Raw genomic sequence first — 14808 nt, 5'->3', positions numbered from 1 at the left:
TGCATACATACTTAATACGTGGCTGCTTTCATTCTGTCAGTCAAAAAATAAATAAAATAACAATAAAAAATAACGAGTGATTGTATACATATAATTCTTTCTATATTATCTTGGGGTGTGTGTCTCTGAACCATTGTGAATGTGCATGAATATTCATTCTGTTTAGGGTCAAGATAAATGAGCATAGAACAGACATATGATCAAACGCCAACAACCAGTTAAAATGTCACTCCTTCCAGAGATTTGTGGCCCATATTATCTGCTTTAGTGGGCCATTATGGCTGCCTAATATCACACTGTAAATCAGCAAGGTAATTTTCCACCAGTGATTGAGCAAGACAGGTACAGTTGCGATGGCAGGGCTACAAGTGGAAAGGAGAACGAGTAAAGAGGATGACTGTGGAGGTGAAGTAAGGACAGCATAAAGGTTACCCACTGCAGAATGACAATTTAAAAAAGGATAAGGGGAGAAACTGCTAAGCAGAAGGGGCTGGGTTGCCATTTAAAAATTAAAAGGACATAATGAGTTTGGAAATGACCTGAGTTGACACAGGACTGGGACAGGGGAAGAGACCAATGAAGAATGAAAGAACACAAAGACTCAACAAATTACTAACCCAACCTTCTCTTGAATGATAATTAAAAGTTTTTTTTTTTTCTATCTTCATGAGGTTATAATGACAAAGACTTGAAACAAATTACAAATGATTCGGACAACGAGAAAGGGGCTAGGCAGGCCTGGGGCTACAGACATTGTTTCAATTTCCAAGAATATTTTTTTCAATTAACAATTAATCAGTTATAGTGTATCTATATTGTCATTCAGAAGAGGTCAATTGTAAAAGTGAACCTGTTCAGAACTACCCACAGGTGTACACTGCTTTTTAGCCTCTTGTAGCTCACTGTGTTGCATGTAAAGTCCTCACATTCCACTTGCACCAACCAGTTTTCAACAGCAGCTGGCAACTCCGAACATCCACCCAGATATTTCCCCCAGCAGTTATTGGGGAGCAGTGTAGATGTTTGTTGACATTTTGACCTCTGGATCATCAGGTGAGATGGCAACAAGGAACTTGGAAAGTTTAAGATCTTGCAGGCAGAATCCCAGCAAATTAAATTATCTTCATAGAAGAGGGACTGTTGAACATAATCTGAGAGGGGGTTGTGATTTGTCTCTTATTAACAGTATGTGTCGACAGCACAAGATTGGGACAGCTGTTGGTTAATCTGGGCAAGCAACTTGAGTTCCTGGCATAGCACGGTGACCATATATCATTTTTCAATCAGAGACCACAAAACAACTGGTCATAATCCCACGGAGGAGGCAAAAAAAAAAGAAAAAAAGAAAAAGAGAAGGCAAGCAATTTACTAGGACCTTTTGGATCAATGCTAGGGTCAAGGGTGGTGAGCTTGCTGCCAGTCAGTGGAAGTGGCTTGTAGATGTGTCACTGGCTGTTCCCTCTGCAGAGTTTTCACATGCTTTGGAATTACATTTGCTGGAAAAATGTGAGCCATCAAAACCGTCACTGAAGTGGCAAAGAACCATAATGGATAAAAAGAGGTGGACCACTGTTGGTGGGACGGGAGTCAGAGATTGATCGTGCCTGGTTGTGTCGCCTAAGAGTGGATGACGTTGTGGTGCCCAAAACACTCTGAATCTGGGATACATCACTGATAATGTGTTGTGTGTTTTGTCCGACTAATGCTTCAAAAATCACTGAGATTAGATGTACCATCATAGATAAATAACCAGAAAATACTTATGCTTGAGTAATTTCTAAACTATACTATAACTAACTAATATTATCCACATGGTCAGCTGTAGATTGTTTGTCTGCAGCCCTTTTGTCAGAGCCGCAAACTGTTCCTTTTGTTGAATCCCTCAGTGATTTAGAGGTCTGATCATGAACACAGAAAGCTGAGTCATTCTGCTAACAACCTCCTTCAGAGTGCCTCTGGAACACTTGATTAGAACATCTAGTTCCTGTAATTTCTTCCTGTACCTACAATTATATAAACTTGTTTACTGTAGCTGTGGCCAGTATGACTAATAGCGGTACATCTGAGAAACCAGGGAGGATAAGAGTTTAGAGGAATAGATTGCAAGTAAACTGTACCACCAAATACTGGTACGGGAAGTAATATTAAGTGCAAATTCATTAAGTTGGGCAAAGAATCATTGATCAAGGATAACATTCCACAAATCAAATTCAAAAAGCACATCATATCTAAATATGTAAAATTTCACAACAGCAGTGTAGTGAAAGATGATTGTTCCCACCACTTTCCAGCTTCAACCTCATTAAAATGACATTCCTATGGAACTAAACTGCAACAATGATTATATTTTTTTAGTAATCAGCGGGTGGATTATGTTTCATTGTATTTTTTTTCTAGTTCCATATTCCCTCTTCTGACTTACTGTTCTGCCACCAGTGTCTAGACCTCGGGTGATTCTTCTTATCTGCTACAGTATATTAATTGGCCTATGTGTTACAATGCTATGCTGGTCACCTAATAATAATATCCAAATGTTTGATAATTTTACACTGAAAAACATACACTGACTTAAGTCAATGCATCCATGACTGACCTTAAAATAAAAATGTCAATGGATCTGACAAAAAAGGACAGTTTGATATTTTGGCAGCAAGAGCCAGAGACTGAACTACTGACTGTGACAGTAGTCAGTAGGACAACGGTGGACGACGGTGCTACCTCAAGATCCACAGCTGCCCCAAACCTGAAGGTAGCAAAATATGTCTCCCAAAACTTTTACACATCAATCAATAAAATGCATGAATATGCAATATGCATATATTGCAGAATATGCATTCTGACATGAAGTCTTGGATGACAGAAAATGTAAATGTATGTAGAATGTAACATTTTCAAATCAAGAAAAAACTAGGAGCTGTAACTTTTTGGAGTCTCTGTGGGTTTCCTAGCAATTGCTCCCAGAATCAGGCCAGTGGTTTTCTTCTGTCTCCAGTCTTTGTGTTGTGTTACAGAGCTAAGCTAATCATGTATAGCTGTTGCTTTATATATGAGAATTTTTTAAGAGTAACAGTGATCTTTTCATCCAACTCTTCAATAAGCATGATAAGTATTTTTCCTAAATATAGTTGCATTACGCAAATGCAAAATGCCAATTTGATTTACCATATAACGCCCCTATTTACTAAAATCCAAAATATTTCTCAGTGACATATTACACAAACAGTTTCACGGCATTTGTTGTGTACTAACCTGGGTTTCTCTTTCCTCTCAGGTATCCCACAACATTGTAGATCTTTTTGTAGGAAAGCTGGTTCCCAACTGTCAGCGTAATCCTCTTGCGTTCTAGGAAAAAGAAGAAAAACTTTGAGATGAGCTACAGAGCCAAAACAAAAACGGTCTAACATAGACCAGCCTCATAAACGAGATCCTGTATTTAACAGGGCTGTTTGAGAGATCACACTTTGACAAACTTGACCACAGCAGACTGGAGGAAAAATAAACAGAAATCTATGGTGAGTACTTAAGAGTCACCCACTGTGTGTGTGATTGGTGAGGTTAAAACATACTCTTCATTGCTGACTGATTCATCCACTTTACCCGCCACTCTGGCCTGAAACCTTGGGTGATTTTATTTGGACTAGCATTAATATGTTGTACATCGTAACAGGCTAATATGATGGCAAGCTCGAGTGACATAAAAATAATCTATGATTATATACCATAGTGGCAGACTACGTTTCTCTGTTCTAATCACACTATTCACTTTGAGTATGTGTAATTTCTCTGCGTCGCTCGTAGTCAGTTAGAGAACAACAGTTGCGAAGAATGGCTCTGAATAATAATCACGCTATACAGATCCACTTGAAAGAACAACTTACTGGGGTCCTGCTCCCTCCAGTTATGTTGACTTTCACACATCATCACAGCATGCTCTCACTCACAGATGTTTCATGTTTCACTATAAACATTAAATTCTAAAAAATTTAATCATTAAAAAATTATGATCATTTGAGGTATTAGCATATCCTGATGAGTGTATATGAAGCAGGTAACAGTAAATCCATGCCACTTACTTATTTAGGTAATGAAGAGAAAACCTTTTTACTTAGTTTTCTATTATGTTGGTTAGAATTGTATTTCCTACTAGAAGAAATATTTATAAAATAAACAACGATATTGACAACAATATCCAAGTTGGAAAAAAATTGTGTTGTACCTGTAGGCATGGTTGTACATCTAGGGGTGGACAAATATTTATTCTTTCAAGAATCCAGAAAACTCTCAGTTTTATTTAAAAATAACTTGAAATTGACAATTATATATAAATAAAACTAATAAAAATTAGATTTTTTATTATTATTTTAGCATTATTTTGGACAGCTTCCTGTAATTAGCATCAAACGTGTACTCAATGTTGTAATCAGTCATTCAGTTTTTTTTATTACTGTGTGCATCACAGTAGGCTCAACATAGGCCAGAAAAAGCAAAGGAGTGAGTTGAGGACAGCAGCAGGAAAATTATGAACAAGCATGTTAAAGGTAAGAGCTCCAAGCAACTCAACATTTAATTCAAGGTTTAAGGTTCATGGGACTCCAGTCAACCTCCTTGTACATGTGCACAAGAGAAAATTGACCCCTAGACTGAACAAAAGGACACTGCAAATGGTAGAGAAAAAGACATGGACAACTTTTAAAGAGATCCAAGCTAAAGTCCAAGGTCTAGGTGCACCCGCTTTTTGAGGAGTAAGCTTCAAAGAGGACTCCACTGTTAAAAGACTGGAATTTGCTGAAATGCAGAATTTTTGGTAAGTCTACAGGGTTGGTTATGTTTTGGGGCTACTTCAGTGCAGGGCTCGAATCTCAAGACTATCAAACTATTCTGAAGTGAAAAATACTGCTCAGTGTAAAAAAAGCTCTGACTGGATCCTCCAATAGGATAATGACACAGAACACAGTTAAAAGCACCAATCTGATCTGGTTTGACTCCTAATCTGAATCCAATCAAACGTCTGTAGAAAGAGCTGAAACGTGCAGTCAGAGGCTGTTTCAAATTCACAAGATCCATAAAGAATCTTCATCAGCATCATCTGATGCAGTTTGGAGGTTAGACTAAAGATCAACTATATGTTCTTAATCTTGATCTAACACTTAAATAAATTTGAAAATTAAAGATAAGCAACAACTAAAATGATCTGAAAGGAGAAAACGTCCTTTTGTGAAGGTCTGCTCTCACAAAGGCAGCAAAAAGAGACCACACTAAAACACAAGTACTCTACAGTGCCATACGATGCATTTGACAGAGCAGTCATTGGATATTGTGTCTGCCAAGTCTGCTGCCTTGCTGGATGGCTGTGAGCTCGAGGGGAGTTGATGGCTGGATATCAGAGGGAAATACAGACGAGGTGCCAGTAAAGATGTGAAGCAGGGACTCAAACTGTGTATGACAGAGGTCCCCTGCCTACAGCACAGCACTACAGCATGACAGCCCACTCTTCTAGCTCCACTCCAGTCCTCCATCCCTGCCTCCCTCCCTGCCTGCACGCTCGCCCTCTCGCTCCTGTTTAATACATTGTAAAAATTCACTGCTTTCTCTCATAGGCGCCACATAACTCATTTATCACTTTTGACATTGGCACAAATGACTTTGGCTAAAGGAACATGTGGCCCGTTTGTGTATTCAATCTGCAGATGTACGCACAGAGACCAGTGAGAGAGATTTGTCATAGAGTAATTCCACTTGATGATTAATGGGTTTAGAGATAGGGCTGCTTCTACAGGTAATATGTGACACAGAGTTAAGGTTGGAGAGTTGATGAAAATATTTAGTGCTTTTACAAGCTAAATGACACGTTAAAGCAGATATTTCCACGGTTGACCCTCAGTATGTATTTACAATGAGATGCTTTTCTCTGCTGCTCATAAAATAGTAACACTGAATATTGATGGTAGGATCTATCATAATTTCACTAAATGCCTCAGATTTAAATAAAGTGTGATGTTAGCAACAATGCTATGCTGGGTAAGTGTGTTAAACCATTTACTCCCAATAGATTTCATTGTTTTTCCTATGTAGGCAGCAAGGTGGCAGAGTTGTTAGACGGCCTGCCTGTCAGGAAACAGGGTCTGCCCCTGCACAGCCTTTCAGTCTCTGAAAGAGGCCCTTAAACAACATACTTAACCTCTGTCTGCTCAAAGAAACATCACCCATGACTAACATCACCCATGAAAAAAACGAATACCATAGTACCAAGACTAGAAAATAAGTCATGTTAATGCCATTCCAAAATAACCCCTATGATGTTACAACATTATAAATTATCTATTGTGTCGACAGTGGCAAGAAAAAGTAAGTGAATTGAACATATTCATGAGGAATTCTGAACTATTCCAGCCATATTCTTAGCAGAGAAGAATCAAAATGGTCAGCTGGGCCTAATGTCTGTCTCACTCATCCAGGTCATGTCAAAGGTGCTACTCATACCCATAATCCACTAAGCCAGTTCTAGGGCTGGTTTGGAGCCAGTGCTTTTTTTTTTTAGTTATTTGTTCTTTGACAACCAAAGAACAATGAAAACTGGTTCCACAGTGACACACTTTGCTTGTTTAGGTCTAGGAATAAGACTCCCTTCCATCATGGGCTGGAGGCTGAATTATCGTGACCAGCAAGAGAAGGAAAAGTTTTGTTGCAAAGATAGAAGGGTTAGGGTTCTTACTAATTTAAAAAAATGTACATTTCATTAAATTGACCCTATAAATTAGCCCTAAAAAATGAGCAAGGACCAAAATTGACCCCAAATTATGTTCTTTATGCCTGCATCATATTAAGCGCAACAGAGGAGTATCACTAAATAGACAGTTAAGTCTGAATGAGTCAGGTTTTACTATTGTACTACTGGACATCTGTCCAATACACAAGTGGCTCCCAGTAGACCCAAGCCTATGTGGCATAAACTCTGCTTGGGTGGTACATCACAATCACAGCAGAAGTAATTTGTGTTTTGAGGTGAGGGTGAGAGTGTGAATGTGAATCTATGAACCTGACAGTTTACTCATGAGGTTCTCTGTGCTTAGAGTCCCATCATGATGATCATAGTAAACTACAGGATTATTTGTTGTTCAAATGAAATTATACCATGAGATTTATTTCAATAAATTCTGGATTATGCAAAAATGTTCCACCAATCATTCTTCCGCCAATGGAGATAAATCTACAACTTTGAAACACAAACTGTTGCTACAAGAAATTAATCACATCTCTTAATAAAGCAAGATGATTTTATCACCCATGGCTCCATGCATTTGAATCACAAGTTGCCACTTAATTAAAAGAGTTGATGTATAATCATAGAGTCCCAGTTCAGAAGCATCTCAGCACCACACTCTGCAGGGTATTAAATGCAGAGTTGAGAAGTAAAAGCAGTAAGTGAATGTGGGAAACCTGCACACAGCAATCAATAGTGGTGTAATTAAAGGGCCTGGGAGTCCTTTCTATAAAGCCATTTCAAGTTGTTCTGCTTCGCTCGCTTCTCCCTCCATGGCCTCGCCTCGCAATGCAATTGCCACGGAAATTTGTTACACTTTTACCATTTGTTCTGAGCGAGAGAGGGAGCAAGTGAGAGAGAGACAGACAAAAAGAGAAAGAAAGAATTGCGTGTGTTACAAAAATAAGAGGGAAAGAAAAGAGATGAAGGAATTCAGGCACAGTTGACTTGCTGAAGTTAGATTCCTGAGCTATGGCTTTCCGACAGCACAAATTGGTTAAAGATGAATGTTTGGCTGTGAGAGAGATAGAGAGGGACTGAATAAAAAAATGAGTCCTGGCCTTTTCTTTGGGATAATATCAGAAATTTCTATCTACTAACGGTATTAAGCATGTATCAAAGTCGATATAGTGATACCATATTCTTTATTGTTGTAAAGATCTTTACAATAACAGGAACAGGTGTTTTTGGAGTAAGTCTGTTTTATACTTTATGTTGTTCTTTCTATTGTCTTCACTCACTCAAGGAAAACGTTTGATATTTTTACTAACCCTAACCATGTTTATTTAGTGCCTAACCTATTTTATCATGAAATGTGATGTGATATGTATTGAAAATATTCAAACAAATCAACAAATACACTTTCTGAGCTGATAAAACATAAACAGTCACAATGTCTTCATTGAACACCCATTAAACATACAGAGTGATGGTGAAACAGTGTTTTAACAACAAGTTGAACCACATTTGGCAGCAGTAGCCTCAAGCAAGTTCTTCCTTTAGCTGTGGATTAGACCTGCACAATGTCCAGCAGGAACTCTGGACCATTCTTCTTCACAGAACTGCATCAGCTCAGACATATTCATAGGATGTCTCAGTTGTGAATGGCTCTCCTTATGTCATTCCACAGCAAAGAAATGTTGGGACACTCCAAAAGGTAGATTCTGTGTCTCTGAAGTCATTCTATAGTAGATTTACTTTTATATTTAGTGCCATTTTCCTGCTACATCATTCAGCTTCTTCTGAGCTTCAACTGGCAGACAGCCATCCTGACATTATCCTGTAGGATGCCTTCAAAACTTGGGAATGAATGTTCACATCCACAATGGATAGCAGTCCAGGTCAAGACACACCAAAACAATAGTGTTGTGAAGGGTCAAGGTGGTCCTCAGGCGTACTACAACAATTTTTGGCTGCCTTTGTGGATGCTATGTCTGTTCAATGTTTTGTCTTGTGTTGACCAGCTCCAATGAAACCTTCGATATTGTAGCTCTTACTCTACAGTTATTTTTCGCCTCACTGAGAATTCTGCATTGTGCCTTTGGAGTGATGTTGGCTGGGTGCCCACTAAGGAGAGTAGCCACAGTACCAAATCGTCTCAATTTATAGGCAATTTGTCCAACTGTGGAATGATGAATATCTAAATTCTTAGATTAGATTATGCTGTAACACTTTCCACCTTGATTCTAGGTTCCCGTTTTTTCTTGCATGGCATGGCTAACATCAGCTGATGCTGTTTGTTAATAGCACACGTATACTGTTTGGGTGGTTTTATTTACTGGATTCTGGTTTTGCTAACACCTGATTCTAGTTTGCATTTTGTGACATCAGAAGCCTAGTATTATACGTTTTCCACCATGACTTTGTATCTTTAATAAGTGTGTTCAATAGAGACACGAGTTCATGACTATGTTTTACCAGCTTAGAAATATTGTGTTTGGTTTGTGACATGATGAAGATTTCATGACCAATTTATGCAGAAATTCAGGAAATTGCTAATGTAGTTTGTGGTTTATGATCTATAAGCAGCATGATAACTGTACCACTCTGTCACATTAGCCTCAATCCCTGCACTCTTTTGTCAACACCCAACAGTGTGTATATTCCAGGGTAAACAGAGGCTTACAACATGCTTTAGAGGTAGTGATGGACTAGTTTGGTAATTGTCTGGTCAACAGACAGACCACTACGATAGAGCCAGAGCCAAAGCCCTGAGGCCTGATGGGGACAGAGTGTGCTCAGTAAATTAATCAATTTGAAAGCGCCGAAGAGATGAGAGAGGTGTCTTCTCAGACACAGACAGGCTTCCATAACACATACAGATATATGACATAAAAGAAAAGACAGATTTCAGATTAAACAACAGTCTATAAGTGATGTTATAAAATAAAACCACATATTTACTAATAGATATTTTAGAAAATTCTGATATAGATGCACAAATTACACACACAGTGCTGTGAGTTGCGCAAGGTTGACCACATCATCTCGTTAAGGTCTACCGATCTCCATGGAGGGCCCCTGAGCAATTAACCAATGGCCAGCCAATATAGCCAGCCTTAATTGAATGGGAATTAAAAGAGAGAAATAAGGCTAAAGGAATTAAAAAGAGAGGGAAAAAAATGAAAAGAGGCCGACAGATGGAAACAAATGATAGTGTGATCCCAAGAGTGGTCAGAGGTGCAGCCAATCGATTGGAGACAGATTACATCTCTCTCGCTCTCTCTTTCTTTGTCTTCCCTTTTGTGTCTCTCCCTCTCTCGTGCTCATTCTCTCTCTGTTTCAAACTCATTTGATGTAATGGAAACACTTCACAAAGCAGCCTACCTTGCAGAGCCATTGGCTGTACATTAAGCTTGCTCTACACAGATGCCTGCACCGCTTGTCTTCTGCATGTTTCATACAGATACACACACACACACAAATTAAGCACTCTATCTCTGCCAGAACTGGAACAACATCTGACACACTATTTAGATCATGAGACACTGAAGGACAGAATATTCATTGACAGTCACATGCAGTACTTCCTCAAACCATAACTGAAAGAAACCAGAAACCACCAAAAAGTCACTTGATCAAGATACATTGAAAATACACAAAATAGTCTGAAACGTGTCAGTAAAAGACAAGCAAAAACAATTTGAGTCAAAAAAGCTTGATATCTGCTTAAAACTCACAACTAAAAACAATATTGGTGCAAAAGTAGCTGACTTTGTCCACCGGCTTTCTGAGGGTACATCATTGATCGACTGTGTGACTCACTCAGGCAGCATGGGTGCAAAACAGTGACAAGCAGCGTGTGTCTGTGAGTGTGTGCGTGTTATCTGTGCAACATGGCAAACAGCAGAAAGTGGTGTTCCAGTCAGTGACCAGCTGCTTGGATGTATTGGGGAATAAATGGAAATAGACAGAAACATACACATGTACGATGGGGAAACATGCTCGCAACAAGAGCAAACTACTCACATCTCACATCTCACCCTAAAAAAGCTGCTGTAGTAGGATGTAGGGAGGGAGGGCGATGAGTGAGTGGAGGCTTAAGTGAAATACCGAGCAGGAAGAACAGAAGGTGGCAGTGTGGTAGAAGGCTGTGGTGACGATCCTACAATAAGAGGAGATTTACGCTCTCAAAAGCTGGAATTATACCTTATTTCTCTCTCTTACACACATACACCAGCACACATAGTTCTTCACCTCAGTATACCAGGGCTACTGAACCAGGTTCATTGAATGAATGGAGCACCTATGCATAACTAATTAATTCTAAGAAGCTCAGTGCAGATCTAAGAAATAGGAGAGCAGATTTACACAAATCATGAATGTGAGAAGGAATTTTTAAGCATAACTGTGAACTATGAACTAGATGGTTGAAAACTAGATGACCCCAGAAACAGGAGGACAATGACACTCAAACATACATCAAGCTGGTTGTGAAATGGATAAAGCTAGCTAGCATTAAGCTTGTTGGAATTCCCAAAGTCCTGTGCTCAACCCTATAGAAAATTGGTGCACTGTGCCAGAAAAATACCAAATCAATTTGACTTCAGTTAATTCTACCAAGAAGAAAATCTTGTTGATGGCCACCAAAAAAGGTGAAATTTGCATTGACATTTATTCAAATGTTCAGAGTGCTATATGATTCAAGATTCAAAAAACGTTATTAATCCCAGTGACGATTATGAGATAAAGATAGTGATTATCTGACATTATAGACAATGATGCTGATGACGTCAGTTTCCCCTCCACTTGCAGAGGAGGGAACATAGATATTTCTAACAGAGGAAGGAGCTGTAAAGTTTGATGGCCACAGGCAAAAAGGATCTCCTTGGTGTTCTGTGGAGTACTTAATGTTGATCAGTCTCTGGCTGAACGTGCTCCTCTGTCCAGCAGCACACTGTGTAGATGGTGGGAGGGATTTGTCCAGGACTCAGTGGGGGGCAGTGGAGCTGTGGGCAACTTTAACATTAGCATAAAACAGGTCCAATGTCCTCTCCCCACCGGTGGGACAGCTCACAAACTGGGTAAAGGTGGGAAGTGTCTTGGTGACGGTGATGGTATTATTAAAGTCTCCAGAGGCGTCAGGGTGTCTGGTCTGCAGGCTGGAGGTGACCATCTGAATGACATCACACACAGCAGCTGCGTTAGCGGATGGAGGAACGTAAACAGAGATTAATATGGACTGAGGAAACTCTCTAGGCAAGTAATAAGGAGGAAGTCCCACAGCCAACAGTTCAATACCAGGGCTGCATACACGCTCTTTTACAGTTGCATGACCAGGATGGCTCCACCTGTTGTTAATGAGAACATCAAGCCCCCCTCTTCTCCTCTTACCATGCTCCTCTCGCCTCCTGTCCCAGCGCACGGGGCTGAAACCATCTATGCAGCCATGTCTCTGTGAAACACATCAAACTCCACTCTGCAAAAGAATTTCTCCATTCTCACCAGAGCTGTCAGTTCGTCCATCTTATTGTCCAGTGATCTCACATTGTCCATAATCAGAGAGCTGAGATGCGGCTTAAATCTTCTCACCGTCTTATTTCCCCCTCGCTGTCTTCCTTCTTATCTGTTCGGGGACGTTTAGTGTCCCGGACAAAGTTAAATCCTTTATGCCTGTCGTCCTCGGTCTGATCAGCTGATCCCGGGTGTAAACAAAGGAGCTGGCTCCATGGTGATGGAGCTACTGATGCACACCAGTCTTTCGGATAAATGAAAGGGCCGGAGAGCAGCTCTGTTAGAAATATCTATGTTTGTCTTGTAAATGGGAAATTACCAGCCTTTCAGTACCACAGGTTTAATAATCTAAATGGATGTATGTATATTTTACAGTAAATTCAGAAAGTATTCAGACAGCTTTCACTTTTTTCACTTCACTTTTGCAGCCTGATAACATACATGCTTTGCCTCATTAGTCTACACTCACTACCCTATAATGACAATGTGACAAGGCGAAAACTGAATTTGAAAAATGTTTGTATATGTATAAAAAAGGCTAAACTGAATGGTCTTATTGGCAGTGCACTTGAAATTTATCTCAGGTGTCTTGCATTTGGTGAGAGGTTTCTGCACCTTGAGTGGAGTCCACCTGTGGTAAATTACATTGACTGGAAATGTTTGGAAAGGCACACACCTCTCTTTAGAAATCCTCACAGCTGACAATGCATTCTATGTCAGAAACTAAAAACCACAGGGTCAAAGGAACCACCTGAAACTCAGAAACAGGACTATTGCAAGGCACAGATCTTGTTTGCATTACTATTAGCAATTTGGCATGCTTATTTAGCATTTAAATGCCAAATAATTACTCTGCTAAAGTTCAACCTCACATGCTGCCATGGTCGTACAGTTTTGTACAGTCAATCTTGTTTACTTGTCATTTTTATTGGTGTGAAAACCACATTGAAATTGTTCTAGAGCGTGGTAACAGACAAAAAAAAGACTAGATGGCACTAGAGCTGACCTAGAGGTATTTTTGGCAGTTTGGTTAAACCAGCACTTTCTTCATCTCTTCCTCTTCTCTTTTTTTGATTTCTAGCCAGTACTCTCCCATTTGAATCCCATTTGAATGGGAAAATCCTTCCTGCCCTCTTATCATCTATTCATCTCTTTCTGCTAAAAGGAAATTAAGCTCCCTCCTTATGCATTTATTTTTGTGTGGGTGTGTGTGTTGCTTAAAAGGAGGCACACCTTCTTTTTTATGTGAGAGACATTGTATCAGAAATTGTAGGTAAAGACATTTTTGCACTGGCTTTTACAGAGTGCCATTTTTCACAATTTTCCCCAGAGGGTCAGTAATGTCTTTCCCTGATGTCTGCATGTTTGAATCCTTTTCTTTGCATTCAGAGGGGAATGCAGAAGCTCTTATCAGAAACGATGTATTTTATTTAATACTGCCACTCATCTATTCAGCCTCGCTTGCTTCTGCAGTACACACTTGCTCCTGCATCTTTTCTGTCACCATAGTCACAGTACATTCATTAACAACTGCATCTCATTTATGATGACCTGACCGTGAGGTGCATCCATGAGCTAAGTCCCGTTTCAAGGCAATCAAAACTGTACTGCAATAAAAATAGTTCAAGTAATTATACAGCACAATAGAACAAGAGCAGGGATGGCATACAACTACAATAAAAAACAGGAATGTAATAAAAGAAGGGTCAGAGAGCAGACCTGTTAGAAAGTCCCCATGAATGCTAATCTTTCTGGAGGCCTTTTTTTTGGATTGCTGACTGTAATAGGAGAGACAGGAAATAATGCAGTAATAATTCCTGTCTACATAAATCACTGACAGGTACAACTTCCTACAACACATAAACTAACTGGTATCTCTTAATGTGTCCTCATCTTTAATTCTCTTGCTTTTTCTTTACCTCGCCAGCAGGTGAGATGTGGTCTTTTGAAGCTCAATGCCGAAACACTTAGGACTAAAGTTGCTAAAAGCGATTACTGGTAGTGCCATCGAAATAAAATCCAGGGGGACTCTAACACCATCACACCTATTATTGCTATGTGTAAGTTTTCTATTACTTAAAACAGTTTCTCATCAAGGCCTTCAAATTAAATGGGGAAATTGTGGCCTTCTGAGTGCAACATCTTTGTGTCAGTGCCTTTCAAAAATGTTACGGGTAAGGGGATTTAGGATTTCATTAATGTTAAGACATCCTGTATTTCCACTGTTAAAAGTGAAATCTTTTGGTCACAGTTAGGAAATGAATGTAGTCATGATTAAAAGCACATTGCTGAATGACTGTGGGAATTTGTAAGTGAACAGTTGGCAAACTCCAAACTGCTCCCTTTCTCTCTATTCTAATTTTATTTCTATTCTACTACTACTGCTGAAATTATAAGAAATAATTTATTTTGTGAAACTAAGTAAATTCATTCATAGTCGTATGACCATCAGACTAGGATCAATAAAGAAAACACGAAAGTATTCATATAAACAAATCAACCTGATCAGTGTATAAACCTACAGTAGTGTTGTTGATGATTGGTGTAATTTCATCTGACAACATGCTTATGTTCAACAATAAATGAAAGGCTCC

The 14808-nt window shown here is 39.3% G+C and overlaps 1 protein-coding gene across 2 annotated transcripts in view; it reads right to left on the bottom strand.

The window, feature by feature from the left end:
* Positions 1–14808, bottom strand: part of LOC113152665 (inactive N-acetylated-alpha-linked acidic dipeptidase-like protein 2) — a 385573-nt gene that overhangs the window by 128206 nt on the left and 242559 nt on the right. For both annotated transcript variants that reach the window (XM_026346045.1, XM_026346046.1), the window contains one exon: positions 3250–3342. In XM_026346045.1, coding sequence (XP_026201830.1) covers positions 3250–3342 — 93 coding nt within the window. The remainder of the gene's footprint in view (positions 1–3249; positions 3343–14808) is intronic.

Source organism: Anabas testudineus, chromosome 4, assembly GCF_900324465.2.
Source record: "Anabas testudineus chromosome 4, fAnaTes1.2, whole genome shotgun sequence".
Classification (NCBI taxonomy): domain Eukaryota; kingdom Metazoa; phylum Chordata; class Actinopteri; order Anabantiformes; family Anabantidae; genus Anabas; species Anabas testudineus.
Note: the sequence above shows the minus strand (reverse complement) of the source record. Positions and strands in the feature narration are given on the sequence as shown.